Raw genomic sequence first — 26,916 nt, forward strand, 5'->3', positions numbered from 1 at the left:
AGGTTGCTTTTAGTAAATGAATATACTTCCTACAGAAAGGTAATTTCTGTTAAACATACAAATGATTGAAAAGTCAAAAAAACAAAAAACTATTCAAACACTGAGCAACAGGGCCACTCCAGCTAGCACCCACTTGGCTGGGCGCTCCCTAGTTTTCAGACTAAAAGTCCACACATATGTGGGTCCTCTGATCTTCGTCTTGTAGAGCGGACATTCATAGATGTTCCTGGTCTCCTGACGGTCGTTGGGCACTGCTCGGACTGAGATCACAGGCATGGCTGGGGTCAGCTCTTTCAGACGAGCTTCAGTGATCACCCCAGTCTGAGTATCCCACCTGGCACCTGGCACCAATACAGTCAGAAAATGGAGGGATGATACAGTATTTTCACGCTGGACACATCCTACAGGTGGTATCAAAGTTGCCCACAAAATGTGTAATATTATTTTGTTCTGCCCAAGCTGACAGTTTGGAAATATAAAACACAACATCTACCTTCCATATATAATCCATACACATATGCCCCCTCTCTGGCAGGTTGGTTGAATTCTTCCTTATATTTCTTTGTTACATCTACTGTAAGGTTCACTTTATCCAGAGGCCATTCATTTTTACGTGCCAGAGACTGCATCACAGCTAAAAGATGGGAACAAGATGAAAACAGTTGCTTGTAATGATGAGCACCCAGAAGATACAGTAATGTAGAAATCAAGGGGAGACATGTATATGTTTTGGTAAAGTTCTTGTCTGTGTTACCAGTTAGGAAGGACTGTGGGTTGAACAGTCCAGACAGCCAGACAACACTGGGCAGAGACAGGTCCTGGGTCCAGCTGTCCAGCTCTTTACAACGCTGCATCACATCATTGTACCTGATGAAAATGCATGTAGCACTTCTTAAAAATAAACTAGATTCATATTTTATTATTTGTATTTAAGGTTTTAATAGGTGCATTATTTTCTAAGTCAACTTTTAATTTAAAATTATTATTACATTATTTAAAATTTCAAATAATGTTTTTTTCAACGCAACCTTCTTACTATATGCTATTTTACTATTTTATAGTACCATACTTTTACCCTTTTTTATGTACATAGTGTTTTTCATCCTTTTTTATTTTTGTTTGTTAAATTATTATTTTTATTCTTTACTGATTTTAGTTGTTTTTTTATACACATTTTTACTTTTGATCCTTCAATGTTTTTTTTGTAGACAGGGTATGGAAAATGGATACTGCTCATGTCAGCATTACAACTGACATTTTGAAATGTCTACTGGTAATCTCTTGGCTCCATGTGTTTGCAAGGGTTTGGGTGGGGTAATGTTTTACTCTCATGAAGCCTTTTCTTTACATAACATTTGATGAAAGATGTTATACATACAAAAACTGATTGCTTGAGTGATTGGAAATTGTGTGGGATACACAGACATAGTAGTCTGAGTAGCATCACACACAAAACTAGACTATTCATGATACATATAATGCAGTTAGAAAGCCAGTATGCAAACTACTTTATATTGCTTGGCTATTTTCCATATAATCATAAGCCACTTTTAGATACAGCTAAATAGCTTCAGGGTTGGACCTCCCTTTTGCCTTCAGAACTGCTGTAACTCTTCTGACATGAGGCAGGATGGCTCTATGTTGTTGTTGCAAAATTCTGACCCTACCATCTGAATGCTGCTGTTGAAGCTGAGCCTCATCAGACCAGGTAATGTTTCTTTGGTCATTTGCTGCTTTAGCCCATCTGCTTAAGGTTTGATGTGTAAAATTATAATCAGCAAACTTTAGTTGTGACAAGTGTTTCTTTAAGCTACTGTTGATTTATATCATCACAAACCAGTCTGTCTATTCTACTCTAACCACTGACTTCAACAAGGCATTTTCATTCAACCAGCAGCTGCTTACTGGATATTTTCTCTTTATCAGACCATTCACTGTAATCCCAAGAGATGGTTGCTCATGAATTCCCTGTAGATCCATAGTTTTCTGAAATATTGTGACACCAACAACAATGCCACAATTCCCTTTCTTCCCAATTCTGATGCTTGGTTTCAATTTAAGAAAATTATCTTGCATGTTTATATGCCTAAAGCTCATTCAGTCAATGCCATTTAGTTGGCTGATTCCCTATTTAGTAGCAATGGAATAGCGGTACCAAATAAAGTAGCTGGTGAGTGTCACAGTGTAATGCATAGGAGGTCACTGGCTTTACATAACAGTAAATTTAACTACTCGTACTCGTTCTTGTCGTCTTCCGCTTCATCCGTGACTGGGTTGCGGAGGCAGTAGAGCCAGAAGAGACACCCAGACGTCCCTCTCCTCAGACACCTCCTCCAGTCCCTCCGGGGGGAGCCCAAGGCGTTCCCAGACCAGCGGAGAGACATAGTCCCTCCAGCGTGTCCTGGGCCGTGTCCTGGGCCTCCTCCCGTTGGGACGTGCCTGGAACACCTCCCAAGGGAGGCGTCCAGGAGGTATCCGGTATAGATGCCCGAGCCACCTCAACTGGCTCCTCTTGATGTGGAAAAGCAGCGGCTCTACTCCAAGCTCCTCCCAGATGGCCGAGCTCCTCACCCTATCTCTAAGGGAATGCCCGGCCACCCTACGGAGGAAGCTAATGTACATTCCAACGAACCATCAAGGACAATGGCCTCTGTGACAGTGCTTCATGGACTTACTTGCACACACTCACTTGCACACACACACATGCTCAAGATAAACATATGGACCCCTCACACCACCTTCACCGTTCCCGGCATGATGTTGTTTTGTCAACTTGTTGCTGTGCTGAGGTTTTTTTGCAATCTCAAACTGTATCATGGCCATAGGTGAGGGTAGGAACGTAGCCTGACCGGTAAATCGAGAGCTTCGCTTTTTGGCTCAGCTCTCTCTTCACCCCAACGGACCGGCACAGCGCCCCCATTACTGCTGTCCGTCTGTCGATCTTCCGCTCCATTCTCCCCTCCCTCGTGAACGGCCGGGACGAAAACCACACTGCTCCTCTTGAAGCCGAGGTTTGACTATCAGCCGGACTCACCTGTCCAATACCGTGGCATAGGCCTTTCCAGGGAGGCTGAGGAGTGTGATTCCCCTATAGTTGGAACACACCCTCCGGTCACCCTTCTTATGAAGGGGGACCACCGCCCCAGTCTGCTAGTCCAGTCTGCCAGTTCACTGTCCCCGACCGCCACGCAATGTTGAAGAAGGAAGGTGACTTCAGCCTGGGTGATGAAAGAATCCAACCCCTAGTCCCCAGCCTCTGCTTCCACCAGGGAATGCGTGACAGCAGGATTGAGGAGATCCTTGAAGTACTCCTTCCACCGCCCGATAACGTCCCCAGTCGAGGTCAGCAGCTCCCCAGCCCCACTGTAAACAGTGTTGGCGAAGCACTGCTTCCCCCTCCTGAGGCACCAAATTATGAGCCAATTATGAGCCAAGTAAATTTAATTATTGTGACTAAAACTACCTTCTAAAGAAGCAAGTAGAGGTGCTCCAACATAATTGCAACACATACCATATAGCCAAGCTGTAGGTTGAAGGGTAGGCCAGTTTGGTCCAAGTATCAGGGACATTGTCGAAGAACAAGGCTGTCTGCAGCTTCTCCATCTCAGAGGACATGGCCAGTTCACCCTTTAGAGAGACAACTTTCTATTATGTCACTAAGAACATCCACGTAGGAAAATCTATGTAGCATCAAACATACATTCGGACATATATACATACATTCAGAGGTCAAACAACAGAAGTGCTGTCTGTTAATCTATTTTTAAACATACTTTCAGTCCTAGGTCAAGCTCCTTTAGTGAGCGGCGAATCTCAAAAATAAGCATGTTCATGCGTTCACATTCCTGGAAGCAGACTAGGATGTACGGTGACCGCTCAGCTGTTTTGGATGTTATGTCTGACATATTGTATTCCTCTGGTAGCTTTTCCAGAATTTCATCTAAAATAGTTTTCACCTGGAATTCATGAATATATAAGAATAACATGTTAATTAACATTAGGTATACTGATGCATTTCTTATTAATGTGTCTACAGATGTACTGGTTTAATAACTGGCTGAATTATGAGGATCATTTCAATGTTTTTGTAGGATGTGGCTTTTGCTTAGGAAAGCTAATGTCCACCTTTTCCTCCAGGGTCTGTGAAGCTCCCTCTCCCATCACAGCATCAGGAGACTGCAGCTCCAGCAGAGTGTGAAAAAGATTATCCGACGTCACGGTGAGAAACTCAATTTCTGCATTTGGGTGCAATCCGTAATGAACTGGACTTTCGTGGGGCAGCATCTCATCTATGAAGTCATGGTAGCCCTAAGATGAATGATATGCAATTAATGGGCAAATGTATCTGACGCACTTTCGGAGACATGCATATAAAATGTAAAAATATGTGAGCTCCTCAGGGTTAGCCATCATTTTTTCAGCTTTCTTTATGATGCATTTTTAAGAAATAAAACACCACAGCGGAGATTAGCGAGATTAAACTGCTTCAAGAATATTTTCTTTATCTTACCTGATAATCCAGATTGGAGGGTACAACAAACCCTGGGGCCAATGAAAGTTTCCGGTCAAACTAAAAAGAAAAACAATTGCACTATTTAGATTAAAGTCCCGGACAAAATATTTAATATTTCCCTCACAGTGGCCGAATGGCTCTTGATTAACACACAAACAACCATACACACACTCATTCATAAACCTAAGGGCAATTTAGAGTGACCAATTAACCTAACAGACATGTCTTTGGACTGTGGGAGGAAGCTGGAGTACCCAGTGAGAACCTATGCATGCACAGGAAGAACATGCAAACTCCATGCAGAAAGACCCCCGGCTGGGAATCGAACCCAGGACCTTCTTGCTGCAAGGCAACAGTGCTACCAACTGCGCAACCGTGCAGCCACAGAACAAAATACAATAACTTGGCTTTATGTGAAAAAGTAATTTTGCCCTAAACCAAATAGAGTAACTGATTGCAGAACTTTCTTCTTACGGATTTTCTGGTAAAAATAAAAAAATCATGGTTCCATGTTGTCTGGACCCTGAAGAGGCAAATGGGCCCACACTCTCTCACAAACTTGCTTGTTTCAGGAAAGAACATCATACTGACAGTCAGTGTTAGTTTTACGCCAAATTAACGAGACATAAAAGATCAATTAAAATGAAATGAAGTCTCCTAAAACTACCACAAATACTTTGAAAAATTAACAAAATTCCTATAAATGACACAATTTACTGGGTTGCCCAGGTGGTCATCTCCTGAATCAGTTGTTTTCCTGTTGTTGTGGCTTATACACCCTCTCATGTTTTAAGACAAAAGTATAAATGTTCTCCTAAACACTAGCGATCTGCCTCTAAAAACAATCCTAAAGATACTGTGGTTGTAATTCTCCTCCTGCTACACTGAACTCCTCCCTGGTCACAGAGCTCACGCGAGTGTTCGGTTTTTTTCATAACCATGTCATGTTTGTTCATTTTTTTCAGAGCCACTAAACTAACTGTTTAATTAGTTTTAAAATCTTATTCTTAGGTCAAAAATGCAAAAATGTTGAAAGAGGTGCATAGTGATAAAATAGTGCATTTTAACTGAGGCCAGTGAGGCCTGAGGTGCTTTAGATATTGTTCTGGGTTCTTTTGTGACCTCCTGTGTGAATCGTCAGTTTGCTCTTGATTTCCTGATTCAACAAATCTAGCAGTAATCAGGCCTGGGGATGACTACAGAAATTAAACCAAATAAATTTGGTCAATCATTGTTACTTCATGAAGGAGGGCTATTACATTCATAGTATGGGCCAGGGTGGCTGGAATAGCTTTAATCCCGTTATAAATGAAATCATCATTTGAAAAGTTGGTATTTATATTTCGTTGATGATCTAGGTAACAAAAAACCAATAACAAAAAAACTCTGTAAGGGGGGCAAATACTAAGCGCATATTAAGTCTGTGCTTACTCCATTTCTTCATCAGCAGAACACACCCAGATGTGCTCACCTGTTTTTTAGAACAAACCTGGTTGGGCTCCATATATTCTTCCAGGTATGTCCTACAGAGCCGCCTGTCCCAGTCATCAGTGATGTGACCTCCATACATGATCTCTCCAAACAGATACCTCAGATCCTCCCATGGAACCTTTGTCAATAAAATTTCAATAAAATAACTGCTAATGTAAGTACCACTGCATACAACCATAATAGAAAATGTACTGCACCTGTGCATTAGCCTCCAGGTAGTTGTAGAGGACATTGACTGATATAGTAAGGTCTCCAGTGTTGAATGGATATTTTCTGTTCCAACCCTGTGGCCCAAACTTTCTTCTCTCTGCCACGCAGGCATGAAAGTAGCACAAAGAGAAAAGGATGGTCTTAAACTCCTGCTCACGGCTGCACTGGTCCAGAATGTCCTGTAGAGAAGCCAGATTATAAGCAATGAAATGTTCAACAAGAGGCAAAAATATATAGCGTGATTTGTGAAAAGCAGGAAGAAAAGCTCACCTGGTCAAAGTTGTCCAGGGCTGCATGCAAATTGGCATGCATGCCTGTAGGAGGTTCATTGGTGATCTTAATAGCATTTTCCAGAATGCCCTAAACAACACATGCAAGAAAAAAGTACTTATATTGGCATTTAGCGTTTTAGGCATATTACTCAGGTAATCAGTGGTTCAGAGACACAGTGCCTGTAGAAAAAAGAGACACCTGAGAGGAAATGTTAATTGCCTGTAACCTTATTGCTTATAAAAATCATCTCCACCTGTGGTATAATGTGTTCCTGGGGAGTAGATGTTGGTTCAGCACTCATAAACACTCTATAGTCTGCATGGCTGTGCTCACAGCAGCGCTCCAGCAGCTTCTCAAGTGCACCCAGCCAGCGAGCAACCAGGTGGATATTCTGCAAGTAAACAGCATTTATAACAAAGTCAAAACACAGTTTAGTGCAGACACCAAAGTGGTAATGCAACAGCAAAATACTGAACTTTATTGACCATAAATATGCATAAAATCAGTTAAATTAAAATGATAGATAAATCTATTTTTTTTCTTGCAAGCAGACCTGTAATATGACCCAATGACCCTCCTTGGCAGCCTTTTCCATAGCTATCTCAGCCACACTTTCCTGTCCTTGACCCAAGGAGACATTGTGAAGCTTTCCAAGGTCTATAGTGAAACCCAGCTTTCTACCTGGGAACACATAGGGATGCTTTTTTAATGCGTGCTTCTCTCTTCTGTTAAACACCCCGCAATCCTGTGCCACATCACCCTCCATTTACATGGCCAAACAAATATCACATGGCTAACTCCCTAACCCCCCCCCCCCACACAAAGGCAAAAGAACGGAAATATACATTGGTTATTCATATCGATACCTAGTGATTCCACGTCTTTCAGCGGATCCACTCCCGGCGAGAGAATGAAAAACATGGGAAAAGCAGGACCACTTTCTTTGAAGGATTTAGCAAATTCAGACTTTCGACCCTCTGTGTACTTAACTCCCAGCTTCTCCTCCACAAAGTTCCTATAATTTTCAACAAGAGATGTACAAAAGGATATTGTTTGAAAACAGATTAATCAAATTAAAAAGGTTAAGATCATTATAAAAAATAGGTTGATTTCATACAGGTCCTTCTCAAAATATTAGCATATTGTGATAAAGTTCATTATTTTCCATAATGTCATGATGAAAATTTAACATTCATATATTTTAGATTCATTGCACACTAACTGAAATATTTCAGGTCTTTTATTGTCTTAATACAGATGATTTTGGCATACAGCTCATGAAAACCCAAAATTCCTATCTCACAAAATTAGCATATCATTAAAAGGGTCTCTAAACGAGCTATGAACCTAATCATCTGAATCAACGAGTTAACTCTAAACACCTGCAAAAGATTCCTGAGGCCTTTAAAACTCCCAGCCTGGATCATCACTCAAAACCCCAATCATGGGTAAGACTGCCGACCTGACTGCTGTCCAGAAGGCCACTATTGACACCCTCAAGCAAGAGGGTAAGACACAGAAAGAAATTTCTGAACGAATAGGCTGTTCCCAGAGTGCTGTATCAAGGCACCTCAGTGGGAAGTCTGTGGGAAGGAAAAAGTGTGGCAGAAAACGCTGCACAACGAGAAGAGGTGACCGGACCCTGAGGAAGATTGTGGAGAAGGGCCAATTCCAGACCTTGGGGGACCTGCGGATGCAGTGGACTGAGTCTGGAGTAGAAACATCCAGAGCCACCATGCACAGGCGTGTGCAGGAAATGGGCTACAGGTGCCGCATTCCCCAGGTCAAGCCACGTTTGAACCAGAAACAGTGGCAGAAGTGCCTGACCTGGGCTACAGAGAAGCAGCACTGGACTGTTGCTCAGTGGTCCAAAGTACTTTTTTCAGATTAAAGCAAATTCTGCATGTCATTCGGAAATCAAGGTGCCAGAGTCTGGAGGAAGACTGGGGAGAAGGAAATGCCAAAATGCCAGAAGTCCAGTGTCAAGTACCCACAGTCAGTGAGGGTCTGGGGTGCCGTGTCAGCTGCTGGTGTTGGTCCACTGTGTTTTATCAAGGGCAGGGTCAATGCAGCTAGCTATCAGGAGATTTTGGAGCACTTCATGCTTCCATCTGCTGAAAAGCTTTATGGAGATGAAGATTTCATTTTTCAGCACGACCTGGCACCTGCTCACAGTGCCAAAACCACTGGTAAATGGTTTACTGACCATGGTATCACTGTGCTCAATTGGCCTGCCAACTCTCCTGACCTGAACCCCATAGAGAATCTGTGGGATATTGTGAAGAGAACATTGAGAGACTCAAGACCCAACACTCTGGATGAGCTAAAGGCCGCTATCGAAGCATCCTGGGCCTCCATAAGACCTCAGCAGTGCCACAGGCTGATTGCCTCCATGCCACGCCGCATTGAAGCAGTCATTTCTGCAAAAGGATTCCCGACCAAGTATTGAGTGCATAACTGTACATGATTATTTGAAGGTTGATGTTTTTTTTTATTAAAAATACTTTTCTTTTATTGGTCAGATGAAATATGCTAATTTTGTGAGATAGGAATTTTGGGTTTTCATGAGCTGTATGCCAAAATCATCCGTATTAAGACAATAAAAGACCTGAAATATTTCAGTTAGTGTGCAATGAATCTAAAATATATGAATGTTAAATTTTCATCATGACATTATGGAAAATAATGAACTTCATCACAATATGCTAATATTTTGAGAAGGACCTGTATTTATTAAGTCATTATCATGCATTATCTAAAAAGAATCACGTGCAAACACTGTAAGAAGATAAAGACAAACCCTCTTTACCTTAGAGCATAGGTCATCCGGTCTGGTCTCAGGGCTCTCATCATGATCAGTTTCTGAAGGGAACTTTTCCCCTTCCACTCCTGTGGAAAATTTTCCTTCTCTGGACACTCTGACTCAACTAGTTTCTTCCAGCGTTTAGGTGAGCCTTCAATGTCCCGATCCAAACCCCGAAACTCATCAGTAAAGCTCATCACCTGGACACAAACAAGCAACAGCAAATGCAGCTATTTAAACTTACATTTATTCACAGTCAGCAAAAACAAGCCAAGTGAATCTTCTCATGTGAACCTTGATAGCGCTCCATGCTGAGTTGGAGAGAAAGTCAAGCGGACTGACATAATTGTGGTCAATGTTGAAGCGAAGCAGGAAGTCTAGTTCTCGCACATCTATCTCTTTGCTCATCAGGAGCAGCTGGAAAAACAGAAAACACAGGTAGAGAGATGAAAAAAATAGATATTTTTCCCCAATATTGACTGAATCACCCACATGGACACACCTGGAAGGTTAGCTGTGCTGTAAACGTGAGCTTGTCTCTCTCAAACAGGCCCCTGCTGATATAGTTGAAGGTGGAGTATGTAACGCAGTCAATGAGCGTGTTCACTCTGCTCTTTACATCCTCGAAGGCCTCTGCTGTCTCCACTGCCTTGTGGAAAACAATGTTGAAAGCCTGAAAACAAAACACATTTGTGAAAGCGGTTGTTTTTGTGGTTCATTCATCAGATCGCAGTAATCTGTTTCCCATGCATCTAATCAAACGTATTAGATTATAAATGTGAGTCAGATCTCATCTTTGCCATCTGGTTACCTTAAGGCTGAACTGGTACATGGGATTGATCTTGTTGAGATCATTCATGATGAAGTAGAGCAGAGAGGCTCTGACTGCAACAGGACGATAGTGCTCTCTAGCTTCATTTATTTTTACTTCGTTAACTTTAGTTTCCAGCACCTGAAAATGAGGGATACCAAAAAGTATATAGAAAGACAAGACAATCATACATAATAACCTGAATTAAACAAAAGTAAAAATTAAGAAGACATACAGCTGGGAAATTTACATAAATGTATAGGCATCAATATCATAAATGTTGGCCTTTCAATGATGCATTTGAACCATTTTTTTCAGGGTTGAATGATATTTACCTAGCTCCGCTGATTTAAAAAAAAGAACAGATACTGGGTCCCCAAATTTGAATTCACTGGATTTTATCTAATCCACACAGGGCAGGGTACAAGTTTTATACATAAAGGCTCAAATATACCAACACATCAGTAATATCTGGATAATGTTCTCCAATTTGCAGAAAAAAACTCCAGTTGAGCACAATTCTTGCAAAATAATTGACCAATCTTCTGATCAAAGATGATAACTTCGGAGATTTCCATGGGAGGACCTGATGTATCTGTTTGGGGAGATTATGCATGAAGTTCACATCACTGATGATCGGGACAGGTGGCTCTACAGGGCAAATGGTAATTTTCGTGCCATAGACTGGACTTCAAACCATTTTCTCCAAATTTCAACAGAATTGATATTGTGGTTAGCCTATTTTATTTATTTCAAAACCAGTTTTGATGTGCGTTTGGATCTTTGTCCAGTTGCAACAATGAATTGTGTCCTGAGTTCCAACCATTTGCTCCAACCGTCACCCTCAGATGAAGAAAATGAGTGATGATGTTCAGGAACAAGCAAGGAACCATCCAGGCTCAAACCTAAGCCAAACACCTTCCGGGGAAATCATACAAGAAGTCATACATGACAAACCTTTAGTTATCTGGCCAGAAGGCCAAACATATTGCTTAAAGGAGTAAATACTTCCACAGAGTCATGCGTACTGTGTGTATTGTGACAAGCACGGACTCCGCTGTCCGCACTGTCTGCAGACGATTGAGATTTCATATTCAAGCGTAACAATTTCCTAATTTTCTCGTAAATATTCCTACATTTCAAACACTTTCTACCATGGTGTCGATGACACCATAGAAGAAGGTGTATAAGGTGGAAGAGCTAATTTGTCCTGTTGCGTTGGAAAAAACATAAGGAACGAACATTATATATAAGGCCATTAAACCAGACTAGGACTGAAGAAGGGGAATACACCTGTCAGTGCGGCGCAGAGAGTGGCAGTTACACTGTGTGTCACATATAAAACAGTTCGATGTCAAGACTTTTTCCCGGTGAGCAGTTTATCGTGTAGCACCGAGTATCCTCAAAACCTTTTAAGCTTGGTTGCTGAAACTTGGACAACTTGGACGACTTCAAGCTGTTCAGAACGCAGCAGCCAGACTTCTTACGCCACCAAGTAAATTCTCTCATAGCAACCCAGTCACATACTCCTTACACTGTCTACCGTTTATAAAAAGAAGAGTAGTTAAGTATTGACAAAATGTGTGGCTTCTATGGAGCTAGCTAAGGGCCATTTAACCAATAATACTGGGGTGTTTGAACCTGTATGTACAGTTTATACCCTGTGCTGATTACATTGAATCCACAATAAAATTAATACTTCATTCTTTAAAGTCACTAAAGTTGTTTGTAGCATTATCATTGCACCCCTAAGAAAAGAACAGATCAAATATAACATTATAAGCCCCAAATTAATGACATTAATGCTGATGAGTGAATGTAAACTTCTGACTGAACCTGCATCAAAAGGCTATGTTAATTTCATTATGACAACTCAATATGTATTCATTTACTTTCATTTCAATCTCAGCAGCAGTGTGCTTTGTTGTCTCGAGTTTCTCCACCAGCACGTTGTCACCAAGGAAGTTACTCTCTGCTGCAGACAGTCTGGTCAGCAGCTCGTCCTCCAGAAGCTTTAGCTCTATCTTAAACATGTTCTGCTGTTTTGTCAGTTCACTCTGTAGATATATAAAAAATCAAGAACATTAAAAAGGAGCCTTAACTATACTGAATGTAAATCAACATAAGTATAAATGTTGCGCTGGAGGAACTATACAATAGGTAAACCCAAATGTAACTGGCCAATGGCAAAGCAAAATAGCAACATGACTTCTGTTCTAACCCACCTTTAGTTGCTCGAGGTCTGGCCTCTCCTGGTTCACCACCTGAGCCAGGAGCTGGTCTTCAAGCCCGTCACGGGTCACTGTAAAGTTAATGAGGGTGGTCTGGGCTTGGATCTCTGGTTTGTAGTGAGGATTGGCCAATTTAGTGTGAAGAATCAGTCTGAACCTTGGGTGGAAGAAGCACTCTTTGTCCCCCACCTTTATACAGCTGCAGCAGGGCAGTGAGAAAATGAGGGAAGAATTTAATCAAATGAACCAAATTAACTGATGTTATTTTTGCATATGCTCATGTTGGTATGAGCCTGTTACCTGCCCTTCTTTATTGTGTGTCGCCCCAACAGAGGGTCAATGACTGGGTCAATAGTCTCTTCCAGGTTTTCAATGAGTACAGTGTCGCCTGCAACTACAGCCTGCTCAATAACGTCTACGTACCTGGAGAATAACTGGACATCATTAGCTAATAATGCTAAAGGGAACAACAGCACTTTTGAAGAGAGTGTTGTATGTTGCTGTGCAGAGCAACAACAAGACTTACTGCCCTTCCTTTAAAAGTGTATTTCAAAAGGGTTAATCTTTTTCAGATTTTGCTACATTACAGTCCCAAACATCAATGTATTTCATTGTGATTTTATGTGATAGAGCAACACAAAGCAGTGCATTATTGTGAAGTAAAATGAAAGTTATATGAAAATGAACAGGATTTAAAGAAAAATCAAAAATAATAATGTGAACCATGTGTATTCTGCCTCCTTTACTCTGGTACCCTTAAGAAAATCCAGTGCTGCCATATTAGTAATTAGAATCCATCTATGTGTGAAATTAATCTCAGTATAGATAATCTGTCATTTGAAAATAGAGTATGGCACAACGCTAAGCCTACAAAGCCATAGCAATGCACCCTAAATGACAAACAAATGATAAAGACAGTTAATTGGAGAAGCAACCAAGAGGGTCATGGTAACTCTGGAGGAGCTGTAGAGAGCAACAGCTCATGCGAGAGAATCTCTCAACAGGCACTCCACAAATCTGCCTTTCATGGAAGAGTGGGAAGAAGAAAGCCATTGTTAAAGCCACCTAGAGGAAACAACAAACATATAAAAGGTGCTCTGCCCAAATGAGTCTAAACTTAAACCTTTTGACCTGCATGCAAAACACACTACTTGCGGAAGTAAACTGACACTGCACACCACCCTGAAAACACCATCAACATGGTGAAACGGGGTGGTGGCAGCAGCATGCTGTGGGGATGCTTTTGTACTGCAGGAAAAGTGCAGTTGTATGAATACTTTTACAAGGTGCTGCACACAGATACTTAATTTTAAAATGAGATAAATAAAATAAATTTAAATATTTTATTTTATTCAGAATATTGTTGTTATAGCACATGACCAAATTCTTATTACTGCAGAGGTCAACAATGAAATACCTGCATAAAAAGCCTAGAAAAAATGAAAACACTCACCCTCTCTGCCCTAGACTGACAACCTTCAGAGTGTTACCATAGCGACTCTTGATCCACTTGATGCCCTGCAGCTGAGGGTCAATAAGAAGAGGCCAGCGTTCGCCTGCAACAAAGCACATGTTAACTCCAGTTGTCCCAGCACCAGTAAGCCAAACTTTATCTGCACTATTTGTGCTGAAAGAGATAGTCATCAGCATGATTAGATGATGGAGAACATCTCAAACCTCTGCTCACAGTTAATGAGAATGGTAGCATTCTGAGTGGACATTTTGTCTCCTGGTAAGCCTTCATTGTTCCACTGGGCCACTGTTGCATCATCAGTCAACATTGACACTGGATCTAAGCCACCTGCCATTGGGATGGGTACCTGATGGAAGTTTAGATAACAACCTAGACCTAACTTTCTGTGATAGTATAACACTTGCAATAGAACATTTTTAACCTTCTGACTGCGCAAGAATGGCATCCAGAGGTTGTCCAGCAGTTCCCTCCTGTACTTCTTAGAGAAAGAGCCAGCATAAGAGATGAAAGCTGCAGTTAGCAGGACATCTCCACAGAGAGTTTCCTCCTGTTCATGATACTGTGCTACTGAGTGGGCCCAGCGCACATTCTCACTCTGAAACACACAGAAAAACACTTGCACATAAATTTCATTAACGCTAACACTCGCTTTAGCTTTATAATGACATGGCATATTCAGGATAAACATTATCCGACAATGCATCCGACCTCCAATCCCTTGACGAGCCGATTTGCCAATTCTATGGTCTTGTTGGTACGGTTCACCTCTTCCTGAAAACGTAATTTCTCTGCCGTGGCTTTCTCAAAAGCTGTTGTCAGTGTTTCTAGATTACCATCCAGCTCCTGAAGTCAGAAACAGATTTATTTAAAAGATTTTAACCCAAAATAGCAATATACAGTTTCTTGCAAAAGTGCTCACAAGCCTTAAACTTTTAAAAACATTTGGCAACCTACAGCCACTGACATCAATGTATTTTAAAGGGATTTTAGATAGACCAACATAAAGTGGAGCACAACTGTGAAGCAAAAGGAAAATGATTTTATGGTTTTCATAGTTTTTTACAAATCAAAGTCAGTAAACTACTATACTTAATATAGTACTTACTATACTTACTATATACTATATAGTATATATATATGTATATAAATATATATATATATATATATATACTGTACTATATTTACTATACTGTCTAAATAAAATCTAGTGTAAACAACTGCCTTCAGAAGCCACATACTTAGTAAATAGTGTCCTCCTGTGTAATATAATCTTAGTATAAATACAGCTGTCCTGTAGAAGTCTTTGTTAAAAGAGCGTCAGAAGAAGTCCCAAAGCAGTTTACCACAAGCCATGTAGGGGCACAGTAAAGGTGCTCTGGTCAGATGAGACCGGGATTAAACTTTTTTGCCTACATGTGTACCATTATGTCTGGTGAAAATCTACCACGGTGAAAATGGCAGTGACAGAAACATCCTGTGGGGATTCTTTTCTTCAGCAGAGACAGGGAAGATTGTTAGAGTTGATGGTAAGGCGAATGGAATTAAATGCAAGATCCATCATTGCTTATAAGCTTTGCTGTAGTTCTTACTTCACTGACACTTGTATGAGCAATGGAGATGACGCTACCTTTTTAAGGCATTGTATTGGTTTAAAATAACCATAAGTAAAAGTATGCACTTCTTTTATAAAAAGGGGTAAAGACAGTTCTTGCAGATAAAACCAACTCATAATTACTACACTCTAATCCCTTCATCTGCGGTTTAGCTAGTTTAACATTTAAACATGGGACAAAAATACAAGAAAAAAAGAAACAGACTCACTGAAAGTTTTTTCCTAATGACCTCTAATTTCTCAGCAGCCTCTACTAAATCGGCATTAGCTTGAGAAAGACACATCCTCTTCATCTCCACCTCGCAGGATACCTGGACAAACACACTTAGTTCTGAGGGATATTTCTACAATAAATTTATGAGAACACAGATTAAAACAAATCTCAAAAACAGTTATCTTTACCATAAACAAAATATTATAAAATGGAGAAAATATTGTACTTACAAAAATCTATCCAAGGCAGCACAAAAGATGGGGAGAAGCACATCTGTCAAAAACAACTAATAACCATCGACCGCACGCTTAGCGTGGGTGAAGTGAAACATTTGTTACAAATGAAGTTTCTGTGTGCACCTCATGGAAGCGTATGATGTTGATCACCCAGGCACAGAGGCCAGCAGCGGCTGAGGACTTTTGTCGCACAAACTCTGGGTTAAACTCTGGGTCTTTGAGGTAGTCGTCTCTCACGCACCTCACGGTGGCCTCAGATATGTGCTCTTTATCAAAGTTCACCAATGTCTGCAGGAATTCATCCACCTGGACAGCACAGGTTTTTGCAGATTAGGAAGCTAAGAGCTATAACATTGGTTATTTTCTTATTTATGCATGTACCATGTATCAACACAATTTAATGAGGCTTATGAGTAATTGACAACATATGAAGGAGGCAAAGCTTCAAATGTTGTAACCAATACTTGATGCAGTACAAACATCATTGTAATGTATCACCTTGCTCATAACCATCTTGGAGGCCTTCCAGCTTCGATCTTTGGGGATTCGGCCTTGAGTGGACAGCAGCACCAGAACAGCTGCTGAGACATTGGTGACAATAGCTGGAGGATTGGGAAACGTCCTCAGCTCTGTCAGATTCAACTAGATCACACAGATACAAAAGTAAACATACGCTTATGACTTTATCTACTTCATTTTTTTGTAACAGACGTATTATAAATAAAATGAAATTTGATAAATATAACAATTGCAGAATAAGGTGAGCTCAGTTTTGTTTACACTTATTTATTACCCTATTTAGTGTGTTAAGGGCTGTGTTGGCTGCTTGTAGAGCAGGTTCAGCTTTGGCCAAGTCGTCCTCTGTCTCCTGTTGCTGCTTTGTCACACTAGCTTGAATTGCTTCTACCTGAACAATTGTGAAAAATGATGCATTATATACATAGTGTCACTCCTACTCCCTTTAACTATTTCCCTTTAACTTCAAGAGACTGCAGATGAAGAAGGTAAAAGCTCTATTTTGGTATAACACAGCAAATGATGACATCAATGCTTGAGATGAACATTGTCCCTTTTTTACTTAAAGTCAATGTTTTGAAACTCTTAGTAAAAAAATTCTATTAAATAAACTTTTAATTATATTTAATATCAACAGGTGGCATCAGAGTATCAACTGCCTTTAAGAAGCATGGATACGAATGACAATAACAGACACAATAAAGCCATTATATTTACCTTTTGCTCCTCAGCGTCGGCCACAGCCCTCTCTTGGTTAAGCTTGTCGGTCTGTTGTCCTATCTTGGCAATAAGAGCTTCAATATCCGAGTTCCTCTGCCACAGCTCCACTTCCTGCAATGCTAACCTGGCCTTGAGATCCTCCACCTAACAAATACAAACAATATAAATAATTCAAAAGGTTTAAATAGGAGCAGATAGAAAACACTTTTCAGTATCATTTGTCTCAGTATCGTGCACATTTTTTGACCTGTGATGCTGTATTCTTGAGTTTCTGTAGTCCATTCTCCAATCTGTCCACTTTCTGGGCCAGCTCATTGCGTTTTTTCCCCAACAGGTTGTCATACAGCTTCATGAACTCGAGGAAACTCTTTGGAGTGGTGTAGTTGAAGTGCTTCTCATTCTGCTGGTACTTAACACTCACCTTTAACAAACCAACCAGTAAATCACGCTCAGAGAAGATATGACGATCAAACATCACTGATAAGCTTTGCTGTAGTTCTCACCTCATTGACACTTGTATGAGCGTAGGAGATGAAGTCACAAATTGAGACCCTTACTTTAGGCTGTGCAACAAGAACACAGGAATAGACAGAGGAAATGGTTACAAATAATATAAGACTTAAATATGATTTGGTTTTGTAAAAACTAGGAAAAATACAACCATACAGTTCTTCCACTATTTTGTTTGTTTGAATATAGATTGTTAGAATAACGGCTACAGTGTTTTGCAAAGATATTTATACTCCTTGAAACTTTCTCATATTTCACAACCAAAAATACTGACCTACTTTGTTGTAATTTGGAGGTTATAAAGCACAACTGTGAAAATGAAACTCAATTATTAATAGTTTTTACAACTAGACAAAAAAACCTAAAAGGTGTGTTGTGTGTTTGCATTGTATCCCCCCCCCCCCAATTGTAATACCCTTAATTAACAACAGAGCAACCTGTGCAGCAGTAGTAGTAGTCAACTTGTTAGGAAATAATTGTGTTAAATAAAGCAGACACAGACTGGGTAAGGAGAGCATTAATCAGAGAAGCAGACAGGGGGGTCATGCTAACTCTGGAGGAGCTGCAGAAATCCACTGCTCAGTTAGGGTATTAGGTTATTTGGGTCCTCTAAAAATCTGTCCTGAAAGTTGAATGAAAATTATAATAGGTCACATATGCAGTTTTGCTACAAGCCATGTAGGGGACACAGCAACATGTAGAACTTTTTAGATATTTGTATCCTTTTCTTCCTCTTTAGAGGTCTGCACATCTTTGTGTTGGTGAGTCACATAAAATCCTAATAAATAACATTGATTTTTGTCATTGTAATATACCAAAATGTGAAAAGCGTCAATTGGTATGAAACCTTTTCCAAGGTACTATATTTAAATATGTTCTCACCTCGAGTCCTGGTATCTTCTCTATGAATGTAGAGCTGACAGACTGCAGAGCAAGCTGAGGCCACGGGTGAAACCAGTCTATAGCAGTGCAGTTGACCAGAGCTGGGAACTTCCGTGCACGTGTACGCAACGTGAATCCGACTGGTGAAAAACATAAGACCACCTGAGGGAAAAACAATTTTTAAAAAGGACTTAAATAAGAGTAAACAAAGACTTCCCCAACTGTGTGAAATTATGTGGTTAAATTTAATAGATAACATTTTAGACCTTAAGCTGTCTTTTTATTCGTTCAATAAAGAAGTTCCAGCAGTTGTCTCTGCTGTCTATGAGTCCTAATCCCCTCAGCTCCAAACGGATTGATGATACAATCATATCCACTTCTTCATCGTTAAACAAGTCGGGAATGTCCCCTAAAAACACACATATATGCAAAGAATCAATTTTATCGTGCTAAAGCCACAAACATGAAATCAATAACCTGCTGGGATCGATGAAGTTGATTGAATTAAAAATCTAAATTTACAATTATGAAAAAATGGTCAAGTTCTCCTTTAAATCAACTTCTTCTTTTTTACCTTCTAGTCTTAATTAAAGGAGCTTGGTCTGCTGTACATATATGAAAAATAAACACTAGCCTAAAAACTCAAATATGGCTGATCACATTTGACAATGTAGGTGCCCTAAAAGAACAACAAACCAACCTGAGGCCAGCATATCATTGATGAGCACCAGGAAGCGTTCATCTGGAATCTGCGCATCTGTATGTAGGAATACTGTTCCAATGTTTTTCACTCCCACTTTTATATACAGTGCAGCTATATCGCTCTACAGATGATTTAGACATGAATATTTTAAATAAAAGTAAGAAAGATGGTGAAAATATTGCTTTCTGAAATATGAGTTAAAGAACAATGATGTGTTCTGTATTTATTGCAGATTTGCAAAAGCGTGCTTACTTTTATGTCATTGATGCTGTATCCTTTACGCAGTGTGATCTGGAAGACCTCCAGCGAACTGAGAAAAGCAGCCAGTCGACACAGACTCTGCTTCCCACTGCCCCCTACCCCCACCAGAAGGGCGTTACCATAGGGGGCCTCCAGAATGCGACTGATCCGACAACTGAACCCAAACAGAAGAATGCATGTTGTTTACATTAGAGGTCATACCTTTTACTTTATGCAGGCTAGTAGGAGTAGAATCTGACTGTAGTTGACAAACAGGAGTTTGAATGTGTTTCGCACATATGCTGGATGGCTTCTTCAAATAGTACTAGGTCCATGACAGCATGAAGCTCGTTATAGTGCTCCAGAGCATCAGCCAGTGTCTTCTGAAGTTTTTCCCAGTCTGAAGCCTGACATCAAGATCCAGTCAAGAAAACAAGGTTAATTTAAAGATCAACTGTGTTTATGTCTCATCTATCACATGTGCTACATACCACTGTAGTGACATCCAGAAAAACAATAAAATCTAGTTACCCTTCCACAAGAAAAAAATATTCAATTTGCAAATTACTGTGCAATCATCACTGGACCAGACATGACAGCGTAATTCTAACACAAAGATATCAGAATGTTTGAGAAGCAGAACATCTTGGCAATAAATTAATTTAAGTGATAAAAAACTGTTCTTAAAAAACTGCTAATAAAGAAGCTATGACTTTTATGATGTACATGTGTCATGTCAAACCTGGTGGTAGCGTGGCTCTCCTACTCCCTGGGAAAAGTGAGAGTACACCAAAGGCTGATGGATAAACATGGAGTCGTCTATGCCCTGAGAAGGAAAAAGCAGAGCAAAAAAGAATAACCACATTAGTTTGTCAATCAGACTGAGATTACTGGAATTGCAGAACTGTGGTAAATACATAAAACATTTAACAAGATTACCAAATCTTATAAAAAGGTTTATGGATGGATGAACAGATGGATGGATGAAGGAATACAACATTTTTATGTGCATATTTTATGGAAAACCCGTCAGAAAAAGAACGCAGACTGGCAAAACTTATTTCTAAAAGATCATTTATTGAGTTGTTGACAATGGAAGTAGGAGTAAAGAATACAAATGTAGGAACCTTGTCATAAAGATAAATGTAGTTTGCCCCGACCTCAAAGTATCTTTTCCCAGTGTCCAGCAGGATTTTATTAAAGAGTTCAACATCCTTCTCCTCCATCAGCTTGTCAGAGTAGACTCTGGAGCTCTCATGGAGCCACAGATGGACAAGGTCCATGGGATAACGGATACTTTCTGGCACGGCAAACAGGATGCCCTGTGCACCAAGAAATCATGAACAAAACATTACATCAGATTAAATTGAATAAAAGTAGTCATTTGGCTGCATGAATATATGAAGAAAATAAATCGCCTAGAATTCTTTTTTCTTTTCTAAACTCTTAATAATTTAAAACTCACTCTGAATAAACACCACATTTATTTCATTTAAGAGTAGTTTTCCATTCAGTTTGTAAATTAGATGACAGTGCACATTTATACCTGGAATATGTTGGAGAGGTCTCGCAGGTTAAAGATGTAATGGAAGCGTATGGCTGTTGGAAGGAAGTTCTGGCTAATCTTTTGATGTAGACAGATAGCTGCCTATATCCAGAAAAAAACCCCAAAAGATTTTGACAGAACATGTTGGCATGCATAAGTAGACAAAAGTTGCTCTGAAGCTGAAGGTGAACCTGTATGAGAGTTCCAACTGAGCGAGAGACTCCATAGCTGAATCCTCCTTGAAGGAAGTGAGCTGATAGGATGCTGGAGAAGATGGTAGCCAATGCATCAGCACCAGGGAAATGTACTGCAAACACTGCAAAATGTCTCTGGAAAATAATAAAATATTTTTTATTAAGGTACTGTGGCTCCCTTAATTTATTAAACTAAAATCTTTTAAATAGCCAATATAATGTAGCATGTAAATCAGAATAAAGTAAAAAGCAACCGACTGTACCTGCAATCTGGGGTTGATAGAGAAGCTTCCAGCTGTAGGGTTCATACAGGTGATGTACTGGCAGTTGTGTATTTCCTTCAAGACCAACCTTTGTCTGTCATACCTAAGATGTTTAGTAATTCTAGATTTAGATAAACCATCGCATCCCAGGTAAGATGCTGGACTTGTCTTGTAATACGTACCAGTGGCTATAGTCAAGATGCTGCCGAATGAGAGTGTGTGGCTGGACAGTTCCATAAATATCCACCTCAGGCATGTTGAGGTCATCTATGAAGTAGATGAGCCTCTTAGCGGTAGGAGGAGCAAATTTCCGACCAGCTTTTTTCTCCAAAGGTTTCTCCAGAACACCTGAAGTTCAAGCAATGCATATAACAATTTCAACATGTTAAACTGTGGAGACTTTTCAATGAGAGTATTGACAAATAAGATGTGGAGTGCTTCTCATAACAAAAATAAATAAACAGTTTTTTTTTTCAACAGCAATATGTTTACAAGGAGATGGAGAGACCTCATTTGAATTAAAAAAGAAGCCAAGGTGTATCACACTCTGAAAGGATGCAGTCCCTTGCAAAAAGCATTATACCCCTTGACCTTGCAATGTATTTTCCTGGGATTTTCTGTGATTGACCAACACAAAACAGCTGATAATTGTGAATTGGATGTAAAATTATGCCTTTCAAAATTTTTTTACACATAAACATCTAAAAGAGTGGCCTGCAATGTTTATAAAATCTATTCACTCTGCCTCTCAATAAATCCTGTGCAACCAACTGGTTAAACAAAAATGCAGCTAAGAGGCCCTACTGGAGAAATGTCAGAGATCCACAATTTAGGTTGGAGACTCTGTTAACAGTTAACTACTGGTTGTGCACCCTACAAATGTGACCTTTATGGAAGACTAGCTGGAAAAAAGTAGTTTCATACAGAGTTTGCAACAAGCCATGTAGGGGACAAAGCAAGCATTTAGAAAAAGGTGCTCTGGTCACATGAGACCACAACTGCACATACCTGGGTATTCACAAAATCCTAACACTGCACACCACCCTGGGGATGGTGACAGGGGACAGAGAGGTTGGTTAAACATGATAAGAAGATGGAAAGAGCTACATATAGACCAGTCCTGGAAGAAAACCTGATAGAGGCTAAAAGACATAAGATGGAGGCAAAGGTTTACCTTCCAGTAGGACAAAAAGACTAAACATGCAACCAGAGTTACAATGTAATGCTAGGCTGGATAAATCTTATTTGTCTGACAGATTCCAGTTTGTTCATGTAAATGATAAATCATCTTTAAACTACAGGGTTAATTGTGGAGTACCACAGGGTTCAGTACTTGGGCCAATTCTCTTTACTATATATATGCTTCCTATAGGTCAAATTGACAGCATAGAATACATTTTCACTGTTACGCTGATGATACTCAGCTTTATTTATCCATGAATCCTGATGAGCCCAACCAGTTAGATAGACTACAAGCATGTCTTGAAGACATAAAAACTTGGATTACTTTAAATTTTTTGCTTCTAAATTCAGACAAGACAGAAGTTGTCTTTGGACCGGAGTCTTTCAAAAAGAAACTGCTTAGTCAATCCCTTAACCTGGAAGGCATTAAATTGACCTCCATTAATAAAGTAAAAAACCTTAGTGTTATTTTTGACCAGGACATGTCATTTAAATCCCATATTAAACAGGTTTCTAGGATTTCCTTCTTTCACCTCTGGAACATTGCCAAAATTAGAAATATCCTGTCCAGGAGTGACGCTGAAAAACTAGTCCATGCATTTGTTACTTCAAGGCTGGACTATTGTAATTCTTTACTATCAGGATGTCCACAAAATGCAGTTAAAAGCCTTCAGCTGATTCAAAATGCTGCAGCAACAGTTCTGATGAAAATTAAAAAGATAGATCATATTTCTCCGATTTTAGCTTCCTTTCATTGGCTCCATGTTAAATCCAGAATATAATTTAAAATTCTCCTCCTCACATATAAAGCCCTTAATTATTTAGCTCCATCATACATCAGATATCTGATTGTTCCATATGTTCCTAAAAGAGCACTTCGTTCTCAGACTGCAGGTTTACTGGTGCTTCCTAGAGTCTCTAGAAGAAGAATGGGAGGCAGATCCATTAGTTATCAGGCTCCTATCCTGTGGAACCAGCTCCCAATTTTAGTCTGTGAGGCAGACACCCTGTCTACTTTTAAGGCTAGGCTTAAAACTTTCCTTTTTGATAAAGCTTATAGTTAGAGTGGCTTAGGTTATCCTGAGCTATCTTCCTTATTTTTACCTCCGTCTTCCTCCCTCCCTGTTGGATGGAGTAAGGGGGAGTCAGATTTAGCCTAAACCGGCTCAATTATGGTTGAGGTCCAAACACACCCTCCATTTCTGCTACCTGTATGACCCCTTCTCTTTTCCAATGGTTATAATCAGTCTGACAGAGAGAGATATCCCGATCCTTGTGGTTTTTAGTATAACAATGGCCATCAGTGGGCTCTAGATGAACAAACTTTATCAGTTTATTATTTCACTTAGTGCCCCTACACGTGGCCCGTTCTGGGATGGCCGGGCTCTGGCACTCGGTAATTTGGTCTGGCCTCCCCAGCCCCCGCGCCGTTCCGGACCCCTTGTAGGGTGCCTTGAGACGACATTGTTGTAAATAAGCGCTATATAAATAAATAAACTGAAACTATCTCTGTAGTTATGCTTCTATAGGTTTAGGCAGCTGGAGGACATAATGACCACTTTCACCCTCTTCGCTACATTCTCACACTACTCTCCAATTTTTCATTATTTGCTGTTATTTCAGTTTTTAACTTTATGTTCTCTTTCTTTTCTCTTCCTAGAAGCTACACCTGGCCTGACTCTGTGTCTACCTGTGACACCTTTCTGGAGAGGGGCATCGTCCAAGCTTTTCCTGGCAACAACTTAATGCTCACCCTCTACCGATGATGCACTTAGCCTTGTCTTTTAATGTTTAACCCTTTCTCTCTCCTAGACATGGCGATTGACTGAGCTTTTACTGTAACTAATTTTATGTGCTCTCTTTCAGACTCTATCCTTGAAAACTGGCTCAAAGTTTATCTATTCTTTCTTTCTAGGTGAAACAACTAAAGGAGCTAGTCCACTAGCATTTACTTTTCCTTCCCATAGAAAGTAATCCTTGATCAGTGCTTCTTTGTTCTCTTTGTGTCTCTGCTCTGTTCTCTCAAATCCCCAGTCGGTCGTGGCAGATGGCTGAGCCTGGTTCTGCTGGAGGTTTCTTCCTGTTAAAAGGGAGTTTTTCCTCTCCACTGTCGCTACATGCATGCTCAGTATGAGGGATTGCTGCAAAGTCAACGCCAGTGACGATCCACTGTATCTACATGGTGGGAATGCTGCAAATCTCTGACTCGATGCAATCTACTGGGTTTCTTTAGAAAACGTTTTTATCCAATTTGAATAAATAACTGAATCTAACTGCACTGTTCAATGGTTAGGATTAATTGGAATGTATGTACCTGACTGTTGTGAAGTGCCTTGAGAATTGGTGCTATATAAATAAACTGAATCCACAGATCCATCCTCTGATTGACCTTGAACAATTTTTCAAATAAGAATGAGTAAAACCTTCAGTTATTAGATGTGCAAAGGTAGAAGAGGCATACCATTGAAGACTTGCATTGTTCTACAATGTGCATGTATGAAAAATATGTATATTTTTTCCTTCCACTTCACAATTATGCACTACTTTCTGATGGTTGTGTCGTGTCGTCGTCTTCCGCTTATCCGGGACCGGGTCGCGGGGACAGCAGACTCAGCAGAGACGCCCAGACGTCCCTCTCTCCAGACACCTCCTCCAGCTCTTCCAGGGGGAGCCCAAGGCGTTCCCAGGCCAGCCGAGAGACATAGTCCCTCCAGCGTGTCCTGTGCCGTCCCCTGGGCCTCCTCCCGGTGGACGTGCCTGGAACACCTCCCGAGGAAGGCGTCCAGGAGGCATCCGGTATAGATGCCCGAGCCACCTCAACTGGCTCCTCTCAATGTGGAGGAGCAGCGGCTCTACTCCGAGCCCCTCCCGGATGGCCGAGCTCCTCACCCTATCTCTAAGGGAGTGCCCGGCCACCCTACGGAGGAAGCTCATTTTAGCCGCTTGTATCCGAGTTCTCGTTCTTTCGGTCATGACCCGAAGTTCATGGCCATAGGTGAGGGTAGGAACGCAGACCGACCGGCAAATTGAGAGCTTTGCTTTTCGGCTCAGCTCTCTCTTCACCACAACGGACCGGCACAGTGCCCCCATTACTGTGGCAGCCGCACCGATCCGTCTGTCGATCTCCCGCTCCATTCTTCCCTCACTCGTGAACAAGACCCCGAGATACTTAAACTCCTCCACTTGAGGCAGGAACTCCCCTCTGCGTACCTGAAGAGGACAAGCCACCCTTTTCCGGTCGAGTACCATGGCCTCGGACTTGGAGGAGCTGATCCTCATCCCAGCCGCTTCACACTCGGCTGCGAACCGCCACAGCGCATGCTGTAGGTCTTGGCTAGAGGGGGCCAGCAGGACCACGTCATCCACAAAAAGAAGAGACGAAATCCACTGGTCCCCAAACCAGACCCCCTCCGGCGCTTGGCTGCGTCTAGAAATCCTGTCCATAAAAGTTATGATCAGGACCGGTGACAAAGGGCAGCCCTGTCGGAGTCCAACATGCACCGGGAACAGGTCCGACTTAGTGCCGGCAATGCGGACCAAACTCCTGCTCCGCTCGTACAGGGACCGGATGGCCCCTAATAAAGGGCCCCCGATTCCATACTCCTGGAGCACCCCCCACAGGGCATCACGAGGGACACAGTCGAATGCCTTCTCCAGGTCCACAAAACACATGTGAACCGGTTGGGCAAACTCCCATGAACCCTCGAGCACTCTGTAGAGGGTATAGAGCTGGTCCAGTGTTCCACGGCCGGGACGAAAACCACACTGCTCCTCCTGAAGCCGAGGTTCGACTATTGGTCGGACTCTCCTCTCCAGTACCCTGGCGTAGGCCTTACCAGGGAGGCTGAGGAGTGTGATCCCCCTGTAGTTGGAACACATCTTCCGGTCCCCCAGTCTGCCAGTCCAGAGGCACTGTCCCTGACCGCCACGCAATGTTGAAGAGGTGTGTCAACCATGACAGCCCTACAACATCCAGAGACTTGAGGTACTCAGGGCGGATCTCATACACCCCCGAAGCCTTGCCACCGCGGAGCTTTTTAACCACCTCGGTGAAGTCCCCCAGCAGAATAATGGAGTCCACGGGAGGGGCACTATCCAGCACCCCTGACAGGGACGCCAAGAAGGCCGGGTACTCTGCACTACCACTCGGCCCATAGGCTGAAATGATAGTCAGAGACTTCTCCCCAACCCAAAGGCACAGGAATACGACCCTCTCATCCACTGGGGTGAAACCCCAACACGAGACGGCTGAGCTGGGGGGCAACAAGCAACCCCACACCAGCCCGTCGCCT

General features: G+C 41.3%; 1 protein-coding gene across 1 annotated transcript in view; it reads right to left on the reverse strand.

Moving 5' to 3' along the window:
* Nucleotides 1–31: 31 nt before the first annotated feature.
* The window catches only part of dnah9l (dynein, axonemal, heavy polypeptide 9 like), a 47,159-nt gene continuing 20,274 nt past the window's right edge, over nt 32–26,916 (reverse strand). The window contains exons 35-77 of the mRNA XM_047368338.1: nt 21,625–21,790; nt 21,443–21,545; nt 21,177–21,314; nt 20,986–21,087; nt 20,600–20,761; nt 20,182–20,265; nt 19,737–19,846; nt 19,452–19,614; nt 19,197–19,320; nt 18,763–18,905; nt 18,497–18,658; nt 17,608–17,667; nt 17,352–17,525; nt 17,102–17,248; nt 16,662–16,775; nt 16,367–16,510; nt 15,992–16,174; nt 15,863–15,868; nt 15,628–15,729; nt 14,515–14,649; nt 14,228–14,401; nt 14,020–14,152; nt 13,786–13,888; nt 12,633–12,755; nt 12,327–12,531; nt 11,994–12,158; nt 10,102–10,242; nt 9,793–9,963; nt 9,585–9,707; nt 9,297–9,490; nt 7,354–7,502; nt 7,041–7,168; nt 6,741–6,878; nt 6,485–6,574; nt 6,202–6,393; nt 6,003–6,122; nt 4,511–4,570; nt 4,126–4,308; nt 3,774–3,956; nt 3,512–3,627; nt 755–867; nt 494–634; nt 32–341 (exon numbers count right to left, since the gene is read on the reverse strand). Coding sequence (XP_047224294.1) covers nt 94–341; nt 494–634; nt 755–867; nt 3,512–3,627; nt 3,774–3,956; nt 4,126–4,308; nt 4,511–4,570; nt 6,003–6,122; nt 6,202–6,393; nt 6,485–6,574; nt 6,741–6,878; nt 7,041–7,168; nt 7,354–7,502; nt 9,297–9,490; nt 9,585–9,707; nt 9,793–9,963; nt 10,102–10,242; nt 11,994–12,158; nt 12,327–12,531; nt 12,633–12,755; nt 13,786–13,888; nt 14,020–14,152; nt 14,228–14,401; nt 14,515–14,649; nt 15,628–15,729; nt 15,863–15,868; nt 15,992–16,174; nt 16,367–16,510; nt 16,662–16,775; nt 17,102–17,248; nt 17,352–17,525; nt 17,608–17,667; nt 18,497–18,658; nt 18,763–18,905; nt 19,197–19,320; nt 19,452–19,614; nt 19,737–19,846; nt 20,182–20,265; nt 20,600–20,761; nt 20,986–21,087; nt 21,177–21,314; nt 21,443–21,545; nt 21,625–21,790 — 5,915 coding nt within the window. The 3' untranslated portion in view covers nt 32–93. The remainder of the gene's footprint in view (nt 342–493; nt 635–754; nt 868–3,511; nt 3,628–3,773; nt 3,957–4,125; nt 4,309–4,510; nt 4,571–6,002; nt 6,123–6,201; nt 6,394–6,484; nt 6,575–6,740; nt 6,879–7,040; nt 7,169–7,353; nt 7,503–9,296; nt 9,491–9,584; nt 9,708–9,792; nt 9,964–10,101; nt 10,243–11,993; nt 12,159–12,326; nt 12,532–12,632; nt 12,756–13,785; nt 13,889–14,019; nt 14,153–14,227; nt 14,402–14,514; nt 14,650–15,627; nt 15,730–15,862; nt 15,869–15,991; nt 16,175–16,366; nt 16,511–16,661; nt 16,776–17,101; nt 17,249–17,351; nt 17,526–17,607; nt 17,668–18,496; nt 18,659–18,762; nt 18,906–19,196; nt 19,321–19,451; nt 19,615–19,736; nt 19,847–20,181; nt 20,266–20,599; nt 20,762–20,985; nt 21,088–21,176; nt 21,315–21,442; nt 21,546–21,624; nt 21,791–26,916) is intronic.

This window comes from Girardinichthys multiradiatus, chromosome 6 (assembly GCF_021462225.1).
Source record: "Girardinichthys multiradiatus isolate DD_20200921_A chromosome 6, DD_fGirMul_XY1, whole genome shotgun sequence".
NCBI lineage: Eukaryota > Metazoa > Chordata > Actinopteri > Cyprinodontiformes > Goodeidae > Girardinichthys > Girardinichthys multiradiatus.